The sequence below is a fragment of the Microcaecilia unicolor genome, chromosome 1 (assembly GCF_901765095.1).
Source record: "Microcaecilia unicolor chromosome 1, aMicUni1.1, whole genome shotgun sequence".
NCBI classification, from domain to species: Eukaryota; Metazoa; Chordata; class Amphibia; order Gymnophiona; family Siphonopidae; genus Microcaecilia; species Microcaecilia unicolor.
The window spans coordinates 767,652,572-767,680,285 of record NC_044031.1 but is presented as its reverse complement, the minus strand read 5'-3'; the positions used below and the strand labels follow the sequence as shown (position 1 = coordinate 767,680,285).

The following is a 27,714-nucleotide window of genomic DNA, read 5'->3' as shown; positions in this document are numbered from 1 at the left end:
ACTAGTTTCTGGGGTGGAGCCAATTAACGTTCAAAGTTTTATGTCCCGTGTTGACTTTCTGGATAGATGCACTAGCATCTAATTCTCCCAGGGATTACAGAGTCAGAGACTGTGCAGAGGTTATACAACCAGAGACAGTGTGGAAACCATCCTACAGGGACCCTTTATACCCGTTCCCTGTGCTTTGGAAGAGAATAGTGAAGGAGACTTTTAATCAGGATTCATCTCATTATTTGATTGGTATATACTGCAATTAACTCTTAGCTCTGAAGACGCCCTATAAGTTGGTGGTACCTTCTTTCCAGTTAACTTGAATGGAATAAACTGCCAGTGACTCAGTCTTGAAGTGATAATTTGCAGTAGTTTGGAGAGGACTTTTTTTTGACTGTTATCTGTGATCTGGATTTGTTCTATCTTTGTTTTTATTAGGTGTGTTTCTCTGTATTCCGCTGTGGTTAAGGGCAAATTATAGATCATAATAAATGAAATGAAATTATAGCCACACATGCTATAAATAATGGGGGTGATATTCAGGCCATGGAGGTTAAGTGACTTCTAAGCCCCTCACAGCCAAAAGCTGAACTAACTCCAGATAAGCAATGCAGCTCCCTCTGTCGAACGGTCTGGGGTTCACCAACCACTGGCTAATATTCAGACCGACGTCTGGTTAATTTGGCACCTAAAGTTAGAACAGCTTTTTCACTTCCCTAAACTTTGTGCACTTACGTAGCCATTTAACAGATGAATACCACCCCTGAGCAGTTAAATTGTGACTCTGTCCAGACTGCACCCCTGGACAGTTAGGGAATGGCCGGTTAATGGAGATATTCAGAGGCAGGAGGCTCTTTGAAATTCGGGCCCAACCTATGTAATAGCCCCAGGTATCACCCTCCGGGTCAAGTGGATAACTTTATGGGGACTTTCAGTCAGGCAAAGCTTTTAGAAATGAATCTAGAAAATGCCAGCAGAATTCTCAAGAAGAATGTCAGGAAGTATTTTTTCACAGAGAGAGTGGTGGATGCTTGGAATGCCCTCCCGCGGGAGGTGGTGGAAATGAAAACGGTAATGGAATTCAAACATGCGTGGGATATGCATAAAGGAATCCTGTGCCGAAGGAATGGATCCTCAGAAGCTTAGCCTAGAATGGGTGGCAGAGCTGGTGGTTGGGAGGCGGGGCTAGTGCTGGGCAGACTTATACAGTCTGTGCCGGGGCTGGTGGTTGGGCGGCGGGGATAGTGCTGGGCAGACTTCTACGGTCTGTGCCAGAGCCGGTGGTGGGAGGCGGGACTGGTAGTTGGGAGGCGAGGATAGTGCTTGGCAGACTTATACAGTCTGTGCCAGAGCTGGTGGTGGGAGGCGGGGTTGGTGGTTGGGAGGCGGGGATAGGGCTGGCCAGACTTATACGGTCTGTGCCCTGAAGAGGACAGTACAAATAAAAAAGTAGCACATAGGAATTTATCTTCATGGGCAGACTGGATGGACCGTGCAGGTCTTTTTCTGCCGTCATCTACTATGTTACTATGTATATACACACACCTTATTCCTGTCATATCTACATCCAGAGTTGAATGCATAAGTTATATGGATAGTGAATGAGTTTTGCAGCTATCTATATATCTTTTCGTCCCCCCCCCCCCACCCCACTTCCCTCCTCCAGCCCCTCCCCCAATCCCACCACACCAGCAACACATATCTTTTGGCTATAGAAGCTAAAGGTTGTGTATTATTCATGCCACATGCTGTGTGAGGGCTTTGAAATATTAATCCCCTCGTGATTAAAGTTCATTTATCACTGGGCCAGAGAGCTCTGCAGTGCACTGGTGCTTGTCCCCCCCCCCCCCCCCCCAATATGCTGCAGTTATTGAGGCTCTGGATTGCGGTGGAGGGGGGAAGGGTCCCTTGAGCTGGCCAGGGAGGGGAAAGCGACAGACGCCACTGCAGAAGAAGGGGGGCATTGAGTTGAGTTCTGTTCCTTTCACTGCTTAAGTGAAAATCTCTCTTTAAGAGAAAAAGGACACTGAGGCTGGTGACACTTTACAACTAACAGATTTATTGAGGAAAAACTCTTAGAGCTTGAATTAATTAAAACCATGTCCCCCACTTGTGCAGCAGAAAAGTCTGGACTGGATTCAGTAATGTATAAAGTGCAGGCCAGAAGTGCCAAGTCCTGCCTCCGAGTGTCTGCAGTTTCTTTTCTTATTTCCACCTCCTTGTCTTTCTTCTGTTGCTCCAGGCCTGCAGTCCTCTCTGGTCTCATGAATGTGGAACCTCCTATTATACCACCGGAATGTGCTTCAGAGTGAACCACAACTTCCGCTTCTCAAAGACGGTCGCCCCAGCGCTACAGAGTATGAATGAGGCGTTATTACATCCCCTTCCTCTCCCCTCTAACCTGCATCGCACCGGCCCCAGGCTCAATCCCTTTGGCTCTACTGAGATCAACTATGCAATATTTGGGGGAGAGAGCAAGGCAAACTGTTATGGTCCCAACACCCTGAGGGACGTCTCTGAGGCCTGGTTTCTTTCCTGAGCCCCAGCACTGGACGTATATATCCTTTTCTTCATGGGGTTGCATTGGAGCATGTGTTTCACCGAGGGAAAGATCGGATGCTTCCTTCTGTCATAGTCACACGGCCCCTGGGATATGTTTTTTCTGCTTTGGAAATCCTGACTCAAGACGGCGACGCTGTAGGACTGCCCCTATGGTTAGGTACCTATAGGAGTGGAGGAGGAGACTAGTGGTTAGCGCAACGGACTTTGATCCCGGGTAACTGGGTTCAATTCCCACTGCAGCTCCTTGTGACTCTGGGCAAGTCACTTAACCCTCCATTGCCCCTGGTACAAAATAAGTACCTGAATATATGTAAACCACTTTGAATGTAGTTGCAAAATACCACAGAAAGGCGGTATATCAAGTCCTGTTTCCCTTATGACATCACAATATCAGAAGTGAGCCAAGTATCGGGCAATCAAGCCATTGTGACATCACTGATGAGGTTGGCTCTTATTGGTGGAATGAGTGGAGGAGTAGCCTAGTGGTTAGTGCAGTAGACTTTGATCCTGGGGAACTGTATTGGGCAATCAAGCCATTGTGACATCACTGATGAGGTTGGCTTTTATTGGTGGAATGAGTGGAGGAGTAGCCTAGTGGTTAGTGCAGTGGACTTTGATCCTGGGGAACTGGGTTCAATTCCCACTGCAGCTCCTTGTGACTCTGGGCAAGTCACTTAACCCTCCATTGCCCCAGGTACAAAATAAGAAGATGTATATAAGATGTAAACCACTACCATACAAAGGCAGTGTACCAAAATCCCATCCCATTCCCTATTCTATTCAGGAAATCAGACTCTACAGGTATCTATAATTTAGGCCTGAGGTGGTGGTGGTGGTGGTGAAGGTGCCTAAATGCCAGACCTACATTGATGTAGATTATAGTACTCTATTGATTGTGTGTATAACTGTGAACCCCACCCCCCTGTCCATGGGAGGGGGGGGGGGGGGGGAACGGGAAAGAGCCTTGATATACACCTTTCTGTGGTTATTTTCTTGCAACTACATTCAAAGTGGTTTACATAGTATATACAGGTACTTATTTGTACCTGGGGCAATGGGCAACGGAGGGTTAAGTGACTTGTCCAGTTACAAGAAGCTGCAGTGGAAATTAAACCCAGTTCCCCAGGATCAAATTCAATACACCTACCTACTAGGCTACTCCTCCACTAGCAACATTCCATGTAGAATCTCAAATATGGAAAGGGAAATGGGACTTGATATACCATCTTTTTGCAACTACATTCAAAGCAGTTTACATAGTATATACAGGTACTTATTTGTACCTGGGGCAATGGAGGGTTAAGTGACTTGCCCAGAGTCACAAGGAGCTGCAGTGGGAATCAAACCCAGTTCCCCAGAATCAGAGTCCGCTGCACTAACCACTAGGCTACTCCTCCACTCCATAATGTTAAGAATGCTGGTCATAGGATAGGTGGGGGGAGGGGGTGGCAGGGGCTGCAGAAGAGCAAGAGGGAGAGATGCTAGCCCCAGTGCACAGTGACAGATGGCATTTTCAGATCGTAAGTCAGGGATTGGAAGGATGAGGCCATTCAGCTGTAGGAATTAATCTATTTGTACAGAACGTTCTAGATCCCTAATGTCACAGACTCTGACCTGAAAGGTTTGTAGCCAACAATAGCTTATGGACAGGTAGAGAAACTGCAGGTTTAGTTCTCCTCTGAGGGTAATAACCTTCTTTTCCTCTTCACTACAGGCTGCCAGACGTACATGGACATAGTCATTGTCCTGGATGGTTCCAACAGCATCTACCCCTGGGGCGAAGTACAGGACTTCCTGATCAGCATCCTCAAAAAGTTTTACATTGGACCTGGACAGATACAGGTGAGCAGAGATGAGCAGTTCAGCTGCAGTGAGTTGGGTTTTTACTTGACGCTCTACAAGCAGAACCGCCTAGAACCACTTACATAGGATAATACCAATGTCAAACATGTTTATATGGTTGTATGTCTACTGGAATGGCTATGGTATATAAACTCCTAAAATGTTCTGTTACGTATTGAGTTGACATTGTAAGTAGTCTACCATGCCATACTTTGTATTGTTATTTGAATATTTTTACTGCTTTAATTGCCTATTGCTCATGTTTGATTTATTCTTACTGTACACTGCCTTGAGTGAATTCCTTCAAAAAGGTGGTAAATAAATCCTAATAAATAAATAAATATTACATTTCTTTGAAGGGGTGAACAAACATGGATAAAGGTGAGCCAGTTGATATTGTGTATCTGGATTTTCATAAGGTGTTTGACAGAGGAAATTGGAGAGTCAATGTCCTATCGTGGATTAAAAACTGGTTAAAAGATAGAAAACAGAGAGTAGGGTTAAATGGTCAGTATTCTCAATGGAGAAGGGTAGTTAGAGGGGTTCCCCAGAGGTCTGTGCTGGGACTGCTGCTTTTTAATGTATTTATAAATAATCTAGCGATGGGAGTAACTAGTGAGGTAATTAATTTGCTGACAACGCAAAGTTATTCAAAGTTGTAATTTACTATGTTACTATGTTAAATCGCAAGAGGATTGTGAAAATGAGGATCTTACGAGACTGGGATACTGGGCATCCAAATGGCATGTGATGTTTAATGGGTGTCTAAATGGCAGATGACGTTTAATGTGAGCAAGTGCAAAGTGATGCATGTGGGAAAGAGGAACCCAAACTATAGCTATGTGATGCAAGGTTTCACATTAGGAGTCACCGTCCGGGAAAGGGATCTAGGTGTCATCGTTGATCATACGTTGAAACCCTCTGCTTAGTGTGTGGTGGCGGCTAATAAAGCAAATAGAATACTGTGTGCAATTCTGGTCATCATATCTAAAAAAAGATATAGTGGAATTGAAAAAGGTACAGAGAAGGGTGACAAAAATGATACGGGGGATGGGACGACTTCCCTATGAGGAAAGGCTGAAGTGGCTAGGGCTCTTCAGCTTGGAGAAAAGACAGTGAGGGGAGGTATGATAGAGGTCTATAAAATAATGAGTGGAGTGGAACGGGTAGACGTGAAGCGTCTGTTTACACTTTCCAAAAATACTAGGACTAAGGGACATGTGATGAAGCTACAAATGTAGTAAATTAAAACAAACTGGAGAAAATATTTCTTCACTCAATGTGTAATTCAACTCTGGAATTCATTGCCAGAGAATGTGATAAAAGCAATTAGCTTAGCGGGGTTTAAAAAAGATTTGGCTATCTTCCTAAAAGTCTATAATCTATTATTAAGATGGACTTGGGAAGATCTACGGCTTATTTCTCCATTGCTCCATGGTGCGTCTGCACCTTGAGTACTGCGTTCAGTTCTGGTCACCATACCTCAAAAAATATATAGTGGAATTAGAAAAGGTTCAAAGAAGAGCAACCGAAATGATAAAGGGGATGGAACTCCTCTCGTAAGAGGAAAGGCTAATGAGGTTAGGGCTCTTCAACTTGGAAAAGAGGAATGATTGAGATCTACAAAATCCTGAGTGGTGTAGAAGTAAATCAATTTTTTACTCATTCTAAAAGTACAAAGACTAGGGGACACTCGAGGAAGTTACATGGAAATACTTTTAAAACAAATAGGGGGAAATATTTTTTCACTCAACTCTTTGCTGGAGGATGTAGTAACAGTGGTTAGCGTATCTGGGTTTAAAAAAGGTTTGGACAAATTCCTGGAGGAAAAGTCCATAGTCTGCTATTGAGGCAGATACAGGAAGCAACTGCTTGCCCTGAGGTTTATAGTATGGAGTGTTGCCGTGATTTGGATTTCTGCCAGGTACTTGTGATCTGGCTTGGCCACTGTTTGGAAAACCATTGGTCTGACCCAATGTGGCTACTCTTTTGTTCAGACACATTAGAGAAACATAGAGAGGGAAGTTATATAAAGTTCATTAGGTTCATAACAAATTTGGGTTTCTTTGAGTTACTGGATTCAGATAATTAAGTTGGGTCCTTAGGATATGCCTTTTCAAACAGGTAAGTCTTTAGTGGTTTCCGGAAGCTGAGGTGGTCGTACGTATTTTTCACGGTTTTTGGGAGTACATTCCAGAGTTGTGTACTTATATATGAGAAGCTGGATCCATGAACTGATTTGTATTTGAGTCCTTTGCAACTAGGGTGGCGGAGACTTAAATAAGAGCGTGATGATCTGGTTGAGTTTCTGGTTGGTAGGTCTATGAGGTCAGACATATATCCTGGGGCATCACCATATATAATCTTATGGACCATGGTACAAACCTTAAAAGCAATACGTTCTCTAATTGGTAGCCAGTGTAATCTTGACCTTGTTAAAATGTTTAATCATAAAGCTTTCTATCCATCTATTGGTCGAGGGTATGGCAGTTAAAATTTAATCTAACAGCACTTGCAAACCCTATTACTCACAGAGGTGTTCATAGTCCTTGATGTTATTGTTACTCCATATCGGTTGTTCCCGACATGTATACATGTTTCGCCCTAAGCATCCTCAGGGGAACAAATGGACTAGTGGAGGAGTGGCCTAGTGGTTAGGGTGGTGAACTTTGGTCCTGTGGAACTGAGGAACTGAGTTCGATTCCCACTTCAGGCACAGGCAGCTCCTTGTGACTCTGGGCAAGTCACTTAACCCTCCATTGCCCCATGTAAGCCGCATTGAGCCTGCCATGAGTGGGAAAGTGCAGGGTACAAATGTAACAAAAAAAAAAAATAGATACTATTGGAGATTCTACATGGGATGTTGCTACTATTGGAGATTCTACATGGAATGTTGCTATTCCACTAGCAACATTCCATGTAGAAGGCTGCACAGGCTTCTGTTTCTGTGAGTCTGACGTCCTGCCTGCAGGACGTCAGACTTACAGAAGCAGAAGCCTGCGCGGCCACATTGGTGATCTGCAAGGGCCAACTGAGGAACTGAGTTCGATTCCCACTTCAGGCACAGGCAGCTCCTTGTGACTCTGGGCAAGTCACTTAACCCTCCATTGCCCCATGTAAGCCGCATTGAGCCTGCCATGAATGGGAAAGCGCAGGGTACAAATGTAACAAAAAAAAACCCAAAAATTAATTAAAATGTATACACTTCATCATTCAATAGTATAGAACTTTTATCAAAATTGACTACAGGTACTTATTCACCCCCTTCTCTCTTCTAAATGTATAAATCCTCCTTATTTTTAGCTTATCCATGTAATATAAATTCCTCATGGCTAACATCAAGGACTATGAACACCTCTGTGAATAATAGAGCACTAAATTGGGGCATACCCTGCAGGAGCTGAGCCATTTCTCCAAGCACCGAGATAAGTACCCTGCTAACATGGTAGTTCAAAAAATAGCTGAAAAACTGAAAAGATATGATAAAGTATTTAGAGGAGACTTGAATTTGAACAGATACCATGGTAGGCGGTAGGGTGCTATGATGTTTATGAGGGTTAAATCCTAAAATGCGAATGACCAGCCGATGCAAGATGGGATACCCTGACACTGAGCACAATTAGCATAAAAAAAGAAAAAAGTTGTTTTGCACATTTTTTTCACTATTTGTTTTAACTCAATAGATGTTTGAACTTTGAGGGTTTGCAAGTGCAGTTTGACTAATAATACAACAAACCAGACCATTGTTTATACCCCAGTGGAGTACGTACTATAGTTAAAATTTAATGCCAAGAAGTTCAGAGTGATGCACTTGGGGTGCAGAATAGGAGGGGAGAGATTAGTAAGCTTGACTCAGGAAAGAGACCTTGGGGTAATGGTGTTCAAGGATCTGCAGGTTAAGAAAAAAATGCGAGAAGGCGGTGGCCATGGCCAGAAGGATACTAGGCTGCATAGAGAGGGGTATAACCAGCAGAAGAAAGGAGTGTTGATGCCCCTTTAGAAGTCATTGGTGGGGCCCCACTTGGACTATTGTGTTCAGTTTTGGAGGCAGTATCTTGCTAAAGATGTAAGAAGACTGGAAGTGATGCAAAGAAAAGCTACAAAAATGGTATGGGATTTGCGTTGCAAACCGTACGAGGAGAGACTTGTTGACCTGAACATGTATACCTTGGAGGAAAGGAGAAACAGGGGTGACATGATACAGACATTCAAATATTTGAAAGGTATTAATCCGCAAACGAGCCTTTTCCAGAGATGGGAAGGTGGTAGAACTAGAGGACATTAATTGAGGTTGAAGGGGGGCAGACTCAGGAGTAATGTTAGGAAGTATTTTTTCATGGATAGGGTGGTGGATATGTGGAATGCCCTCCTGTGGGAGGTGGTGGAGATGAAAACATTGTAGTTCTACTCTTCCTCCCCTCACTGTGTTGTCTCCTGTTGTACAAACTCCCACTCCTCTTTTTTCTTTTTATTTAGCCTGTAAACCATAGGCGGTCGGTGGCCCAACTGTTTGGGGAGGCTAAAGGGGGCGGGGTTAGGGGTGGGGCCAGGGGTGGAGCTTAAATCCATAATTGTCTGATAACACACAGAAAAAATAAATAAAAATAAAAGTCACAATTAATACCTTTTATTAAATTTAGATATTAGATATGTATATGTCAAAGAATAAAGTGGTTGCTCAAAGCATATTCTAAGCACAATCGCTCAACTTCAAAACACTATGCACAACTTTGTGCAAAAACACACTCAGAACCTTACTGTACCATAAATATTACACTGGGCAGAACCTAATACATCAATATACCACCCATATGGAAAATGCAGACCATCAACAATATGAAACAAGGGATCATAATATCACAATTCTCATGTAGAGTCACAAAACATCATGTTTAATGTGGGATAAAATGCTATAAATAAGTAAATTAACATAAACTTTTAATGTTGAGAACCTGATTCTCAAAGTGGACATATTCCAAACACTATAATGAAAATAAAATGATCTTTTCTACCTTTGTTGTCTGGTTGTCCGATTCTGCTGCTATCTGTTCTCAGTGCAGGTCAGGAAGTCATCCTCGTTAAATATCTCCCTGGCAACCCAGCCAACCCCCCCCCTCCCCCTGCTCTCCCAGCAGTAAGGTAAACAAACCATAAACCAATTTCTACAATTGGTTACACAAGGCTAGAGGGCTTTCGCTGCAGCTCCTGCTGTGAGGATGGAGGTAAATCAACAATTTAAACCCCTCAGAGCACAGCAGGGGAGGCTTAGCCTCTCCAAGCCTCTTATACCGGGCGCCTATGCTGTAAACACCTAGATGGCACGTCCGTAGAGCGGGGTAGAAATCAATCAGATTCATTTGGCAGGATTTTCCTTTGGTAAATCCATGTTGTCTCGGATCCTGCAACCCGTTGGATTCTAGAAAGTTTACTATCTTTTCCTTCAGCAGCAACTCAATTATTAATTTCTGCCACCAACATGAGGCTTACTGACTTGTAGTTTCCTACTTCTTCTCTGTCTCTGCTCGTCTCCAGTCCAGAGGAGGTCCTACCAGGATTTCTCTGAACTCCCTCAGTATCCTGAGATGTATCCCATCCGACCCCATACCTTTGTCCACTTTCAAATTGTCAAGTTGTTTAAAACCACTTCTGTGAACGGTGCAATATCCACTCCATTCCCAGACCCTCGGCAGCCAACCGCGGTCCTTGTCCTGGATTTTTGTCCATGAACACTCAAGAAAAGTATTTGTTTAACATATTCGCTTTATCCTCATCACTCTCCACATCAGCATCTTTCAGTCTTACAATTCCATTCCTAGCTTTTCTTCTTTCCCCAATATACCTGAAAAGGTCTTGTCACTTCTCTTTACATCTTTAGCCATATTTTCTTCCACCAGCGTTTTTGCTAGCTGTATTTCCCTCTTTGCTTCTTTGAATTTAATCCGGTAATCTCTTCCATGATCCTCTTGTTGAGTTCTTCCGTATTTCTTGAACGAAGCCTCTTTTTCCCTTATTTTTTTTTTGGCCACTTGTTTGGAGAACCATATAGGCTTCCTGCTTCACTTGTTTTTGTTTACTTTCCTGCTAGTCACTACGATTACAATATATAGCACAGGATATTACACCCTGGTAGTCACTGTGGGTACAATATGTATCATAGGTTTGCTTAACGGGGTTTAAAAAAGGTTTGGACGGCTTTGTAAAGGAAAAGTCCATAGACCATTATTAAATTGACTTGGGGAAAATCCACTGCTTATTTCTTGGATAAACAGCATAAAATGTATTGAGTTTTCTGGGATCTTGCCAGGTATTTGTGACCTGGATTGGCCACTGTTGGAAACAGGATGCTGGACTTGATGGACCTTTGGTCTGTCCCAGTGTGCCAATACTTATGTGCTTATGTACTGAAGAGTTATGCTAGCCCTTGCTCTCAGTAAAATACAGGCCAATGGCTCATAATAAGAGCTAGGCTTCTTAAAATCAAAATCACCTCTGATACAAAAGAGAGCTAGCTTGTAAAAATCAGAGATCACCTTTGACACAGTTACATTTCACTGTGGCAAGTGCTGAAATGAGGTAATTGAGGACTGGCAGAGGGTGGGGGCAATCTACTCTATAAACAATCCTGAGACTGGCACCTTCAAGACGTCATGAGCAAGAGTTGCTATGGTTATGTAGAGATAGTACTGGGTCAGCTGCACCCCGGGTGAGAACATCCAAAGGGGGGGCTAGAGGAAGGTTTGGGAACATATGAAGTCATTCTGATCAACTGATAAGGGCTAGGAGCCCTGTTGAGACAGCTGGGGTCCATTGAAATGAATAGGGCCAAAATTGTATATAAGCAGCAGTTTGAGGAGTATTAGAGCAGACGAGAGGAGAAGAAGACCAGAGAAGGAAGACTCCAGAAGGCTAGAGAGAGAGGACGTGCCATGATATGCTGCCCCATTATGTGAATGCTTAACTTGCATGTACTACCATTGGTAAGATTGTAATAAACTATCTTATTATATCTACTACATACTGGGTTCCTTTCTAATTACGAGGGTCCATACTGCCTGACGGTGTAAGCCTGTCATGAGCAGATACAGGGTTGGGGTAATTAAGGATCTAGAGGGGATATGAAGTTCTTTCCAGGATAGTACAGAGAGCCCATGGCTTCCGCTGCGCAAATGGGTGAGGCACACCTAATTATAAACAGTACTTATATAGATATTCAGATTATTACACACTGCATGGATACTAAGCTTTGCAAGTTAAAGGGGACAGTAAAACAGTAGGGGAAAGCAGAGAAGTCCTGCAGAGGAGAATAACAGGGATAAGAGAAAGGAGAGGAGTCCTGAAGAGGGACCAGGGTGGTATTAGATGAAAGGAGACTCAGGGCAGAAACTGGGCTGAACCTGTACCTCAATGACCCCCTGAGGTGCAGAGCCCTGGGCAAGTGCCTTTCCAGTTACCCTCCAAAAGCAACTTTGGTTGGGAGGAAGGAGAGCAGCATGCTAATGGAGAATCAGGGGTGAAGGAGAAAAGTGAACTTTATTCTACAGAAGAAAATTAGGCTTTGGCATTTCAGGGGTTAAGAGGAAATGATCTATGGAAAGCAAATTCCATCTAGAAATTGTTGCCTAATGACATGGCATGAGTGGAGCATTCCTTGGCCATTGCTGTCATTCCGCATGAGATAGTTTGATGTGGGAATTCTGCAGGCTGGAGGCATCATTATTCTCAAACAGAATTCCCAGAGCAGTTCTGGGCTTGATTGCCTCTTAAGTCTTGCTAAGCAGCTGATTTATGGTGCAATAGTAAATCATTTTAATTATTGATTGCTAAATCATAAATGAATTTAGCATAGGTAGCTGTGGTGTACAGTTTTACCAGATCATCACTGCTGTGTAATGTCAGAGAGAATGAGGATTAATTATCGATGCTCTGTGCTCATCGCTACTGTGTAATGTTGGACTGAAGGAGGAGGAGGGATTATTGTGGAGGAAGATCATAACTGCTGTGTAATGTTAAAGTAGAGGACGATTATTGTGCAGATATAAGGATTACTGATGCTGTTTATAAATTAGGAGAGAATGAGAAGGGATTATTACATAGTATAGTAACATAGTAGATGACGGCAGAAAAAGACCTGCACGGTCCATCCAGTCTGCCCAACAAGATAAATTCATATGTGCTACTTTTTATTTGTACCTGTCCTCTTCAGGGCACAGACCGTATAAGTCTGGCCAGCCCTATCCCCGCCTCCCAACTACCAGTCCCGCCTCCCACCACCAGCTCTGCCACCTAAACTTGGCTAAGCTCCCAAGGATACATTCCTTCTGCACAGGATTCCTTTATGTTTATCCCACGCATGTTTGAATTCCGTTACCGTTTTCATCTCCACCACCTCACGCGGGAGGGCATTCCACATTTCTACCACCCTCTCCGTGAAAAAATACTTCCTGACATTTTTCTTGAGTCTGCCCCCCTTCAATATCATTTCATGTCCTCTCGTTCTACCACCTTTACATCTCCGGAAAAGATTCGTTTGCAGATTAATACCTTTCAAATATTTGAACGTCTGTATCATATCACCCCTGTTTCTCCTTTCCTCCAGAGTATACATGTTCAGGTCTGCAAGTCTCCCCTCATACGTCTTGTAACGCAAATCCCATACCATTCTCGTAGCTTTCCTTTGCACTGCTTCAATTCTTTTTACATCCTTCGCAAGAATACAAAATGGAGAAAGTATAAATGATGCATTGAATCACATTTTGAGTGCACTATTGAGGAACATAGCTTAACTTTAGCTAGATATTAACATAGTAACATAGTAAATGAAGGCAGATAGGGTGGTGGACTCTGGTCCTGAGGAACTGAGTTTGATTCCCACTTCAGGCACAGATCCTTGTGACTCTGGGCAAGTCACTTAACCCTCCATTGCCCCAGGTACAAATATGTACCTGCATATGTAAGCCGCATTGAGCCTGCCATGAGTGGGAAAGGGATTATTGTGTATGGGATTTGGCACATCGATGCTGTGTGCTCTTTAGTGCTGCTGCGAAATGTGGGAGGGGTGGAGGAGGGATTTTTTATTTATTTATCAAATTTATATATCACTCCAAAAGGAACATACACAACAATTTAAAAGTAACATAACATACAATAAACACCAGCGTCTTGAAATAACCATGTTTTCAGTTCCTTCTTAAACTGAACAAAAGAGATAATTCTATGAAAAAATACTGGAAGTTCATTCCAGAGTTTGGGATCCATAACTCTAAACATAGATTTCCTATTAATTATTTATTTTTAATTAGGATTTATTTACCACCTTTTTGAAGGAATTCACTCAAGGCGGTGTACAGTAAGAATAAATCAAACATGAGCAATAGACAGTTACAGCAGTAAAAATATTCAAATACTACAAGTATGGCGTGGAGGGGCGTATTTTTCATAGAATGTCTAAATCAGAATTTCGACGTTTTACAACAACGTCCAAATTCTAAACAGACGAGTAATTTTTGAAAAAGATAGACGTCTATCTTTTGTGTTCGAAAATGCTATGGTCGTCTTGTGATTTGGACGTCCATTTTTTTTTTGGGGGGGGGGGGGGGGGTCCATTTTTGAACAAAAGATGTCCAAAACAGAGGAGCAGTGGCTCAGTGGTTAGTGCAGTGGGTTTTGATTCTGGCGACACGGGTTCAAGTCCCACTGCTGCTCCTTGTGACTTTGAGTGAGCCAAATGCACAAGGGGCATTTTTGGATATGACATCTAAGTCTGAATTTGGAGGCTTTAAAATCAGGACAGCAAAGGTCATTTTCTACAAAAAAAAGTCTATCGTTTCCTTTTGAAAATGCTGTTTGGAAAAATGTTTTATGATTTGGGGGAATAAGGGGAGGTGATCCCCGATTCCCTCCAGTGGTCATCTGGTCATTTGGGGCACCACTTGTGTGGAGTAGAGGAGTAGCCTAATGGCCAGTGCAGCAGACCTAGATCCTGGGGGACTGAGTTCAATTCCCACTGCAGCTATTTGTTTTTTATAAAAACAGGTCTAGCTCAAAACATACAAGTTTTAGCCTTGGAGGTTTTTGTTTTGTTCCATTATGACTGAAAGACATCTAAGTCTTAGGAACGTCCAAGTCCCGCCTTGAACACACCCCTGGCATGCCCCCTTGAGATTTAGACGTCCTTCTGACGGACTTCAGAGAAAGACATCTAAAATAGGTTTCGAAAATACTGATTTGGACGTCTTTGTGAGATAAACGTCCAAATGCAGACTTATGTCACTTTTTGGACGTTTTTCTCTTTTCAAAATGAGCCTGATAGCACACTACTTACAATATCAACACAATATGTAATAGAACATTTTATTAGACAGCATAGGATATAAGCAAAGATGGAGCATATAGATAGGTAGAGTAAGAAGAGTTATAAAAGTAAGGTGACTAATTTTAAGAAAGTTACACATGAGGTCAGAGAGATGGTTAAATGTTATCTCAGCTAGGGTAGGAGTGGATAAGGTAAACGTCCTGCTATAATTATTAGGTTATGTTGAGAAGCATTTTTGAAAGAAACGTCCAAGTTGGGATTTAGACGTCTTTGTAAAATGTCCAAATCCGGGGGCGGGGAAAACCATATTTTCGAAAAAAGATGGACGTCCATCTTTCGTTTCGAAAATACCAAGGACATCCTTGGATTTGGACGTCCTTAGACATGGATATCCTTGACTTTCGGCGATTTTCAAAACCAAAGACGTCCATGTCAAAAACGTCCAAATGCAAGTCATTTGTATGTGGGAGGAGCCAGCATTTGTTATGCACTGGTCCCCCTACATGCCAGGGCACCAACCAGGCACCCTAGGGGGGCACTGGAGTGGACTTCATAAATTGCTCCCAGGTACATAGCTCCCTTACCATGTGTGCTGAGCCCCCCAACCCCAGGCTGGCACGAAATATTTTTAAAGATGTTTTTTGAGGGTGGGACGTGGTTAGTGACCACTGGGGGAGTAACGGGAGGTCATCCCCGATTCCCTCCAGTGGTCATCTGGTCATTTTGGGCACTTTTTTGTGCCTTATTCGTAAAACAACACATCTGGGTAAAAACGTCCAAGTTTTACTTTAGGATATCACTACTTTTTTCAATTATGCCTCAAAGACGGTCAAGTGTTAGGCACGCCCAAGTCCCGCCTCCAACACGCCCCCTTGAAATTTAGACGTCCTCGCAACGGACTTCAGTTAGAGACATCGAAAATCGGGTTTCGATTATACCAATGTGGACTTCTCTGGGAGATGGACGTCCATGTTGAGCCTGATAGTATATAATTATATTAGTTTCCAGTCTAATAAGATGGAAAGAAGGAACCTGAAGTCTGTCCTGACTGCAGGAACAAAGAGCTCTAACAGGCTGACAGTCGCAAACGAGGCAAGAATAGGATAAATCATTTCATGAAGTGATTTAAAAACTAAGCAGCCTTAAAACGTATTCATTGCTCAATCAGCAATCAATGAAAATTTTTGAGGAAGGAGAAATGTGGGTGTACCTAGGTACCCCTTGTCAAAATTCTACATGTAGCATTTATTTATTTATTTGGTGCATTTGTATCCCACCTTATCCCACCTCTTTGCAGGCTCAAAGTGGCTTACAATACGTCGTGAGTAGTGGAAGAATGTTAGTAATATAGACATTTGGTATTGCATGATCTTGGTCAGCATGATGATAGAAACAGAGTAATAGTATCTAAGCAGATATTAATAAACAATTCTGAAATTAAATAGGCAAGTTGTACATATTCACATTGGTTGATCTCTTTTATATGCTCTATCAAAGAGATGCAAAACTTTCAAAGAATCTTTCAGAAGTCCTAATAACAATAGTCAAAACAGAGAAAAATCAAGGTCTGTACAACCATTCTAAAAATGAAAGCATTTAGAAAATCTCTTAATCATTTTACAAACCTGAGTTTGGAAAAAAATCAGGCTAATCAGTTTATCTACTTGATGTTTCATTGTACAGTCAGTGTCCAGGGATAAGGATCATTGATGCTGTATGCTCTTTAGTGCTGTGTAAAGTTAGAGAGGAGGAGAGATTATATTGGATAGGATGAGAACTTCCTCCCCCTGCCCCCCCCAACAAGTCTTTAGCCTTGAAAAAGATAGAGCAGATAATGAGGTTTGCTAGTAGTTTGGCCAAGGGTATCATCATTAAGTTGAATAGAGTCGGTGAGAGGGGGGGATCCCTGTGGAACTCCACATTCAGGTATCCATGTGGCTGATGTAGTCGAATTAGATGTCACTTGGTATGATCGTGCGGTTAGGAACCCTTTGAACCAATTGAGAACGTTGCCTCCAATTCCGAAGTACTCTAGGATATGTAATAGTATTCCGTGATCAACCATGTCGAAGGCGCTAGACATGTCAAATTGTAGAAGTAGTATGTTCTTGCGAGTTGCAATCATTTGTTTGAATTTAGTCATGAGAGTGACTAGTACTGCTTCAGTGCTGTGGTTAGACCGAAATCCTGACTGGGAATCGTGTAGTTTTGAGAATTTGTTTAAATAGTTTGTGAGTTGTTTGGTTACCATCCCTTCTGTCAGTTTGGTTATTACGGGAATGGATGCTACTGGCCTGTAGTTGGTTAGTTCATTGGCACTTTTCTTTGCATCTTTGGGTATGGGGGTGAGTAGGATGTTTCCTTTCTCCTTCGGGAAGAGTCCATTTTGCAGTGGTGTACTAAGGGGGCGGTGGGGGCGGTCCACGCCGCTGGGGGGGTGCCGCGCGTCTGTCGGAAACGCCGCTGGGGGGGTGCCGCGCGTCTGTCAGAAACGCTCATTCTCTGCTCCCTGTAACGGGGCAGAGGGAACAGGGAACAAGCGTTGCTGACTGACGCGTGCCACCCCCCCCCCCCCAGCAGGTAAAGATGCACCAGGGGTGTCGTTTCGCCGGGGGGAGCTGCCCCTTTCACGACCCCTGCCCCGCCCCTTCCACGCCCTCACCCCGCCCCTGGTGCATATTCCCCTCCTCCCCCAATCACCTTGCCTCCCCCCTGTCATCTCCACCACCCCCGTCACCTCCCCTCCCCTTACTCTACTATCCCTGGTGGTCTAGCGGTACCTCTTCAGGGCAGGAAAGAGCCCCCTCTTTCCTGCCCGGAGCACTGCTGACAACTGCCCTGCATCCTGTGGTGAGTCCAGCTCTCAGCGTTTCGAAATGGCCGCTGAGAGTTGAAGTCTCGCGAGGCTGCTTCAACTCTCGGCGGCCATTTTGAAACGCCGAGTGCCGGACTCACTGTATGCAGGGCAGCTAGCAGCGGCGCTCCGGGCAGGAAAGAGGGGGGCTCTTTCCTGCCCCGAAGATGAAGAGGTACCTCTAGACCACCAGGGATAGCAGAGTAAGGGGAGGGGAGTCCCGCGCCCGCCCCCGCCAGCCAGCCCCCGCCAGCCAGCCCGTTTGTGTCCGTTGTTTTACCGGGGGGGGGGGTCGCGCTGCACCCGGGGGGGGGGGGCGCATCGGTGTTCTGCCCCGGGTGTCAGCCCCCCTAGGAACGCCACTGCCATTTTGTAACATATAGTTCAGGTGATTCGCTAGGTCTGTTAAAAATTGTTGAGGGGCAGATGTCATAAGGTTGTTTGGGCATATGTCTAGTTTGCAATGAGATTTGGCGAATCTTTTGAGCGTTTGGGAGATGAGATCCTCCGATAATATCTCGAAGTTGGTCCAGGTTCTGTCTGCTGGGTATACACCAGGGTCTGGATCTAGACAGTCAAGGAGTACGGCGTAGTCGATGGTACTGACAGGTATTTTAAGTCGCAGTTGTACAATTTTCTCATTGAAGTATCTCGCAAGATTGTCTGCTCCTGGTGTATCTTTGCTGTTGGTTGTGACTGGTGTGATATCTAGTAATTTATCCACGAGTTGGAAGAGTTTATGTGTGTCCTTGTAGTTTGGTCCAATTACAGTTTTGTAATATAATCTTTCAGTTTGTCTTATGGTATATTTATATTTTCTTTGTAGTTGTTTCCAGGCGTTAAGTGTGGGGTCGTCTTTCTTTTTATTCCATGCGCGTTCTAACCTTCTAACTTGTATTTTACGTTTTTTCAGTTCTTCATTGAACCATGGTATTGAGTTCTTTCTGTGTGAGGTTCTGGTTTGAGTTGGGGCAATATTGTCTAATATTGATCTGCATCTATCATCCCATTCTAGGAGGAATTGGTTTGTATTTGCCTTTATTGTCCATCCGTTGTGGTAGATCTGTTGCCAGAATATTACCGGGTCTATTTTTCCTCTCGTCTCTTAAGAACATAAGCCAGTGGTTCCCACATTTTTTTGGTTGACGGCACCTTTTAGTGTCCAAGTAATTGTTCACGGCGTCTCCCACAGACCACAAAGGGCATGCAGCACTCCCTGCTGGCCACACAAGTCGCACCTTCCCTGGCTACACAGGTTGTGCCCCCCCCTGGTCTCTCCCCACCCCCCAGCAGCACGGAGTCCTGCATTTTCTGGCTTTGTTACCGGCACTGGCAGCTGTGTGTGAGGGGAGAAAGATGCCTTTATAAGTAAACACAGCTGGGCGAGCTTAACCACTGGACTGCGAGCAGGTGTGAGAGAGGGATATTCCTAGGGTTACCATATATAAGGAGGACACATGCCCCGCCCATCCACACACCCACCCCGCCCCTGTCATGCCCTCACTCCGCCCCTGTCACTCCCTCGCTCAGCCCCGTCACATTTCCCCTCCCCCCTGTCACACACCCCGTCACCCCCTCCCCTTACCTTACTACTGCCCTGGTGGTCTAGTGACCTCTTCAGGGCAGGAAAGAGCCCCTCTTTCCTGCCGGGAGCGCTGCCCTGCATGCATCTTTCCTGTTGCTGATCTCGGTGTCGATTCAAAATGGCCGCCAAGAGTTGACGTGACCTCGCGAGACTTCAACTCTCGGCAGCCATTTTGAATCGACGCCGAGGATCAGCAACAGGAAAGATGCATGCAGGGCAGCGCTCCGGGCAGGAAAGAGGGGGCTCTTTTCTACCCCAAAGGCGGAAAAGGTCACTAGACCACTAGGGCAGTAGTAAGTAAGGGGAGGGGAGGCTAGCAATCTGCCCATTTGTCCAGATTTCTGGACAAACGAGCAGGCTGGCGGGCGGGCCGTCCAACGGTCCACCCACCAGCCTGCCCATTTGTCCAGAAATCCGGACGAACGGGCAGATTGGCAAAACCTGCCTGGTTGCCCGGCCATGTCCTCAAAAAGAGGACATGTCTGGATAAATCCGGACATATGGTAACCCTAGCTTAGACCCAACTGTTGTTATGTGAATCTGGGTTTCAAAACTGAGCATGTGCAGCCTGAGGGCCCAGCAATTGCTAGGCAGGCAATGCAAGGGGGCCCTGGCGCCAGAGTTTTCTCTCTCCTGATCCTGTTGGGACATGATCACCCGACAGACCCTGGTGCCGGGCCCCCCTTGGAAGTCCAGGGGGAATTTTGCCCCCCTCTCCCTCCTCTCTGTGGCCTTGGAAATGTTCTTTCCCTCATAACGTTCTTTTGATTTCTAGGTGGGAGTCGTACAGTACGGGGAAGATGTTGTACATGAATTTAATCTGAACCGCTACAGATCTGTGGACGAAGTGGTGGAGAAGGCGAAAGAGATTGAGCAGAGAGGAGGCACCGAGACCAGGACAGCGCTAGGCATTAAAACTGCCCGGTACACTCTCTCTCTCTCTGTTTTCCTGCTATTCCCTGGCACTCGTAGAGCTCAAGCCCAGCCACCAAGCTTATCAATCAGGACAGTGTAGAGAGTATGGGGGAAGAGTGAGAGACTAGAGCAGAGAGGCAGGAAGAGGTGGTAGAGGAGAGATTTGAGCACTCGGTCACTGGGCCCTGCAACAGCCAGATTTGCTGCTCCTGAGTTACCAAAGATGAAGTAAATGCTGAACCAAGTGCTTGATTTATGAAGGCTTTTCCCCTATTCTGTGTCTATTGGTGGGAGGGGGGGGGGGAGCGTCACAAACCTATATACACCCCATGTAATGTGGGGAGGAGTTCGGGCTGCTGTTACACTGTTCTGATAGATCAAGCTTGTTAGAGACCGACTGAATTTCACTTTTGCTTTTGGTGCCAAAACTGGGCCAAAATCCTCACTTGATCTTGTTTCACTTTCAGCCGAAAATGCTGGTGTATTTTCAGCTAAAACCAAAACTTTTTGTTCTAGGCCCCGTGGCTCTCCTCCTTCTCCCTCCCCCTCCCCAAACCACAGCAGTTCCTCCCACTTCCTTCTTCCTACCACCTCCCTGAACATAAAAAGCTTCTCCTCCTGGAACCACCTGTAGGCCACTGCCACCACCGTCCGCCCCCCTCGGCCATTCCCCTGGGACCTACTTTACCACACTGGTGGCTATTCAGGGTAGGAGTGATCCCCAGTCACTCTTGTCCATCCCATGTCTGCAGTCAAAATGGCTGCCATGATTTCCAGCAGCAATCTGGTAAGACTGCCAGTGGAAGTTGCAGACACAAGATGGGCAGGAGTGACTGGGGATCGCATCTGTTATGACTGGCCAATAGACCACCACAGTGGTAAGGTAGGCCTCGGGGGTGGGGGTACCAGTGATGGCATTCTACAGATGGACTTTAGGGAGGGCCTATGGGTGGGCCCAGGCTGGGGCCTTCTTATGTTCCAGGACGGAAGGGGGAAGGAAATAGAAGCTCCTGGGGTTCTGGGGGTATCAGTGGCAGCTGCAGAGGAGGGAGGGGGTGGGGGGCTCTTCTTGGTCAGGGGGGCTGGACTAGTTTTGGTTTTGGCTGCAGTTTCAGCTGAAACTGAAAAAAACCAGGGTTGGTCACCCTGAAAAGCTTGTATCAGTCCTCAATTTGTTTATGTATTGGAATTCAAGTTAGATAACCTGCAGGTGGAGGTGGTGGAAGCCAACACTGTAGCAAACTTTGGATATGCCTGGGTCAATGGTGGGAGGGATGTGGAGGGGTCAGGTTGAAGTCATGTGGGGAGGAAGGAGTTGTCGTTACCTTGTATAACCAGTTTCTGTACACTTATCTACCCTGTATGATTGTAAAAGAGAAAAGGAAGAATCTCCATATGGCAGACTGGGTGGCCAAATAGTGTTTATCAGCCCTCATTTACTATGTTACAATGCAAGCAGGAAAACTGTAGGGGTCCATACTCTGTCCTGCCACCAGGGGTCACTATAGTTCTGCAGGTGGCCTCCTTCACTCCATGCCCAGATACAGCCTGCTAAGTCATGAGTATTCAGAAATTGCCCTTATATGGAAGCCTGACTCCTACTGGTAGTACTGAGAGACTACCACTAGAGGTCACAGCTGTTGTTTAGCACCTGCAGCTGGCATGAGCAGGAACGATTGGGGTTTGCTTCTGCCCTGCCTACTACCCCCCCCCCCCCCCCCAGAGCACCAGGCATGCTAAAGTAAGCCTACAGGTCTACAGGGCCGTGGGGGGCTTCACGAGGGGGATACACATGGTGGGGTCCGGGAGGAGGGCTTTTGTTGGTAGGTGGTCCAGGAGGGGGCCAGGCTCTTGTTGGGGGGTGCGGTTGGGGAGAGGGTATGATCTTGTTAGGGATGGTCAGGAAGAGCCCAATGCTGTTTGGGAGATTAGAATGGGAGGAATGGACAAATCTTCTTATGTGGGTCCTGGTCGATATTCAGCCAGGACCCACACAAGTGCCAGTGGCCAGTCCACGTCCAGTCATGCCCAGATGTTCAATGTCACTGCCTTGACATGGTCCAGCACTGAATATGCAGATCTAACCTGACTATTTACCAGAGAGCTGCCAAGTGACCCTAGTTCCAGGACGGAGGCTGTAGGCCAGTCCATGATTTCTGGCAATGCATTATGGGAGCTGTAGTGCTGATTTCACAGTGACCACAAACACACACAGCACTCAACTGTGATTTCAGCCTGAACTGGCCAAAAGCCTCCCTCCCAGAACTGGATATCTTGGCAGCTCTGTGTATAGTTAGACCTGCTTGACTGCTACTCGGCGGTTTAATGCCCCAGCTGTTACAGGGCTTGTGTGCCAAGTGCCAGCAGGATTTGGGATTTTAAATTTCCAAAGCAGCAAGTCAGCTGTTTGTAAAATAAGGCATAAGGGGTCAGCTATAAACAGCAGCTCTTTCATAGTTTGTTTGTATTACTGAGAGGAAATAGAAGGAGTCATTGAAAAGGACTATTCCAAGCAATGCAAAAGCCGTCACGTCTAAGCCGTTTCTCTATGACCCTAGCTCGGAGGCGTTCCAGAAAGGAGGCCGGAAGGGTGCCAAGAAGGTGCTGATTGTGATAACGGACGGGGAGTCCCACGACAGTCCAGACTTACAGAAGGTGATCGAAGACGCCGAGAAGGACAACATCACCCGCTACGCTGTGGCGGTGAGTCCCCCTGTATCTGTGACCTGAGGGGTGCCTTGGGGTCCCACAGCGCTTTGCTGGAAAATGTCGCTTCTGCAGCTGCTCCGATATGTCACACGCTTCAAGGAATCCGTTTCAGTATTTCAGTGGTTTATTTCAGGCATGGCTGCACCAGTTTTCTTGTTCCCCCCCCCCCCCCCCCCCCCCACCCCACCCCCAGCAACAAGATTCTTTCCTGTGGCTTCTGTCAGAGCCTGTGGTTCCTATCTGAGTCCTTGGGACACTTCCAGCCAGTTTGGTTTTCAGGATATTACACAGACACAGAAATATGAAGGCAGATTAAAAACCATCCCCCAAATATTCAGCCAGCGTGCGTTGGGCAGTGCTTTTGCTGTCCACCGCCAACGTTAAACCTGGATTTCAATGCCAGGCCATTTCTGGTGACCAGCATTGAATATTTGGTTCCATTTTTGACCGCGGCAACTTAAAGACTCTATTGTGTGGCACAGAGGTTCATAATCGAACAGGGTGCCCAGGTTTTCCTGAGGGTGTCCACGCAGGACGTCCCCGCGAAGGGGCGGGGAAACCCATATTATCGAAACAAGATGGGCGGCCATCTTTCGTTTCGATAATGCGGTCGGGGATGCCCAAATCTCAACATTTAGGTCGACCTTAGAGACGGTCGACATAAATGTTGAGATGGTCGACCTTAGAGATGGTCGTCCCCGGTTTTCGGCGATAATGGAAACCGAGGACGCCCATCTCAAAAACGACCAAATCCAAGCCATTTGGTCATGGGAGGAGCCAGCATTCGTACTGCACTGGTCCCCCTGACATGCCAGGACACCAACCAGGCACCCTAGGGGGCAGTGCCATAGCGAGGGTGCCTGACACCCGGGGCGGGTCGCCGCTGCGCACCCCCCTCGGGTGCAGGGCATGGTGCCCCCCCCTCCGGAGCGCTCCCTCCCCCCGAAATGCACCCTACCTTTCAGCGGGGGGGGGGGGGCAGGCGGGAGGGCTGATCCGCCCCCAGTGCACGTCACTGGGAGCTACGTCGGCTCTGCTGCTTCCCTGCTTTCTCTGCCCCGGAACAGGAAGTAACCTGTTCCGGGGCAGAAAGAGCAGGGAACCAGCGAGCCGACCCCCCCCCCCCCCCAGCGCGTGCACCCGGGGCGGACCGCCCCACCGCCCCCCCCCCCTTCCTACGCCACTGCTAGGGGGCACTACAGTGGACTAACTGAACAGAAAAAGCCTTTCCCTTACCGATCCCTTAGTAATTCGGAAAGGAACCGGCATGCATGAAGGAAATCACATGCAAATGAGCTCCTCGCTGTTAGCTCATTTGCACACGATTTCCTTCCTAAGGAGGGGAAGCCAGTGCAGAGCAGCCAAGCATTATGCGTGGCTGCTCTGCGCATACCAAAGACAGCTTCATACACTCAGACAAGCTGCGTGTATAATTGCTGTCTACAACCTTAAAAAAGCACAAGATCAGGTGAAAATGTCCAAGTATGGGTGAAGGACATCCAAGTGTTAGGCGCCTTCGCTATGCCTCTGTCCCTGCTGCGACGGGCAGTTGAGGACGTCCAAAATGTTTTGAGGCTTGGTCGTAAAAAAAAATGGACCAAGTAAAGTCGGCCAAGTGCTCATCAGGGACGCCCTTCTTTTTTCCATTATTGCTCGAGGACGCCCATCTGTTAGGCACACCCCAGCCAGTCCCGCCTTCGCTACGCCTCCGACACGCCCATGGGAACTTTGGTCGTCCCCGCGACAGGAAACAGTTGGGGATGCCCAAATTCGGCTTTCGATTATGCCGATTTGGGCGACCCTGAGAGAAGGACGCCCATCTCCCGATTTCTGTCGAAAGATGGGTGCCCTTCTCTTTCGAAAATAAGCCTGATAGGCAGCTAAGCCAATATTCAGTGCCAAACAGTGAAGTGCTTAGCTGTTAAAGATAGGCCTGCTACTTATGTGGCTTATTTTAACCACTGAACATAGCTGATTTGGAGCTGGATTTCTGCACCTAACCGGCTCTGTCACGCAATATAGCCAGTTAGCGGCTAATCATGGACACTCAGTGGGAGATAACTGGTTAGGTGCTAAAACGCTATTTAACTGGCCAGGATAGGGTTACCATATATCCGGATTTACCCCGACATGTCCTCTTTTTGAGGACATTTCCGGACAACTGGAGGGTTTTGCCAATCTGCCCGTTTGTCCAGATTTCTGGACAAACGGGCAGGCTGGTGGGCGGGCCGTCCTAGGACGGGCAGGCTGGTGGGCGGGCTGTCCTAGGACGGCCCACCCACCAGCCTGACCGTTTGTCCAGAAATCCAGACAAATGGGCAGATTGCTAGCCTCTCCTCCCCTTACTTACTACTGCCCTGGTGGTCTAGTGACCTCTTCCACCTTTGGGGCAGGAAAGAGCCCCCTCTTTCCTGCCCGGAGCGCTGCCCTGCATGCATCCTTTCTGTTGCTGATCTCGGCACCGATTCAAAATGGCCACCGAAAGTTGAAATGACCTCGCGAGACTTCAGCTCTCGGCGGCCATTTTGAATTGACGCCAGGATCAGCAACAGGAAGGGTGCATGCAGGGCAGCGCTCCGGGCAGGAAAGAGGGGGCTCTTTCCTGCCCCAAAGAGGTCACTAGACCACCAGGGCAGTAGTAAGGTAAGGGGAGGGGAAGTGACAGGGTGTGTGACAGGGGGGAGGGGAAATGTGACGGGGCGGAGCGAGGGCGTGAAAGAGGGTGGGGTGGGTGTGAAAGGGGATGGGATGGGGTGTGTGGTGGGGGCGGGCAATGTGTCCTCCTTTTTGGGGGACAAAATATAGTAACCCTAGACCAGGAGCCGTGCCTCACCGGTTAAATAGTTTTGAATATTGGTCTCCAGATGACCTATCCAGTCCGCCTATCACTCCCTTAGAGATCCTGTACTTGTCCCAAGTTTTCTTGAATTCAGATACTGTTTTCATCTCTACCGCTTCCACCGGGAGGTCATTCCATGAATTAGAGAGGATCTCAGAAGACCTAGGTCTAATAAATGCCCCCCCCCCCCCCACCTCCCTGAGAATGTAGCTCTCTAAGGAACAAAGCATGTGGGGGCTCTCAATACCATAAGAGACCCCTAGAAACCAGAGCACATGGTAGGTAGAAAAGGTGAGACTTCCAGGAACATGAAGAGTTCAGGAACTGAAAATGTAGACTCAGACTCAACTGCGGAAAGTATGATCTGCAGAACAAGACCCAGACACACTTCCCACGGCCTGGAATGGAAGGAGGATAGATCTGACAGCTGGTCTGTGACACTGATTAGATGGGGAATAGCAGCACATTAATATATATGTGGGTAAACTTGTAAAGATTTGATCACCGGTTATGTGGGTAAAAACAGAGTTAGCAAAACAAAAGAGTGAGGCTGACTCAGAGAAGATATAAAAATGTAAAAGTCTTTATTATAAAAGGCATAAAACCGACCCTACACGGCCGTGTTTCGGCACAGAAGGCCTAACTCAGGTGTCAAACAAAGAAACTTGACTTAAAAGAGATGTCAAGATCATCCTGGCTGTTAAAATGCCGGGTGGTTCCAACTGGAAAAAAAAACCGCTCTGCAATGCTAACAATGCCTTACCGATAAACCGGTGACGTAATAAATGTTGAGTCGGTTTTATGCCTTTTATGATAAAGACTTTTACATTTTTATATCCTCTCCGAGTCAGCCTCACTCTTTTGTGTGGCTGTTCACATTCACGTGAGGCACCCTTCCTCCTTTTTTTTCTTCCCTAAAAACAGAGTTAATCAACGTGAGTCAGCAGGATGTATATGGACTTCCAGCTGTCTGAAAATATTTCAAAACATGACCCTTTTCAGGCTGGGAAAGTGTAAATAAATAACTTAAACATAGCCTAATTTGCAGAGATATTCCTGGAAGAGGGAGAGGGGGGGATTTCCTGGCCACATGTCACACGTATGGGAGATTTTACCTTGTCACAAGGTAGGCGGAGGAAGGTTTGTTTTCTAGGCAGTGCTTTAAAAGGAAGAAGTCGTCGGAGTAGTATGAGAGATTGCGCACATCCAGCAGATAGCCAAGACCTGTTGCTTCTTCCTCTATAACATTAGCAAAATCTGCCCTTTCCTCTCTGAGCACACCACCCAAACTCTCATCCACTCTCTCGTTACCTCTCGCCTTGACTACTGCAACCTACTCCTCACTGGCCTCCCACTTAGCCATCTATCCCCCCTTCAGTCCATTCAGAACTCTGCTGCACGTCTTATCTTCCGCCTGGACCGATATACTCACATCTCCCTTCTCCTCAAGTCACTTCACTGGCTTCCGATCAGGTACCGCATACAGTTCAAGCTTCTCCTACTAACCTACAAATGCACTCGATCTGCAGCCCCTCCTTACCTCTCTACCCTCATCTTCCCTTACTTTCCTACCCGTAACCTCCGCTCTCAAGACAAATCCCTCCTTTCAGTACCCTTCTCCACCACTGCCAACTCCAGGCTCCGCCCTTTCTGCCTCGCCTCACCCCACGCTTGGAACAAACTCCTCGAGCCCATACGCCAGGCCCCCTACCTCCCCATCTTCAAATCTCTGCTTCCTTAGCATCCCTCCGGACCGGACCAGGATTGGACTGATGGGTTGTGCTTGCCTACCAGCAGGCAGATGGTATGTATAGGCATACTGGACCAAACCAGGATGTTTATAATCTGCCAATGCTGAACTGATAGAGTAGTGACAAACACGAGTAGATGGTTTGAGGACCGTCCACTATCTTTAAGTGAAAGGATGACTTTATTCTCTAAGTGACCATATGTCCTGTAAAAACCAGAAGAAAGCTAAAATGAAAAATGAGAGGCTTCAAGGCAGTTGGAAAAGAAGGGAAGACATGAATAAAGCATGCCTGCTAAGGCAGCTGAGTGACTGGGAGCTTGGTAGACAGGACTGTCCCTCAGAGAATATGAAAGAG

The 27,714-nt window shown here is 46.4% G+C and overlaps 1 protein-coding gene across 1 annotated transcript in view; it reads left to right on the top strand.

Moving 5' to 3' along the window:
* ITGA11 (integrin subunit alpha 11) overlaps window positions 1-27,714 on the top strand; it is a 316,149-nt gene that overhangs the window by 84,518 nt on the left and 203,917 nt on the right. The window contains exons 5-8 of the mRNA XM_030189806.1: window positions 2,234-2,348; window positions 4,268-4,395; window positions 19,922-20,070; window positions 22,620-22,764. Of these exons, the coding sequence (XP_030045666.1) occupies window positions 2,234-2,348; window positions 4,268-4,395; window positions 19,922-20,070; window positions 22,620-22,764 (537 nt within the window). The remainder of the gene's footprint in view (window positions 1-2,233; window positions 2,349-4,267; window positions 4,396-19,921; window positions 20,071-22,619; window positions 22,765-27,714) is intronic.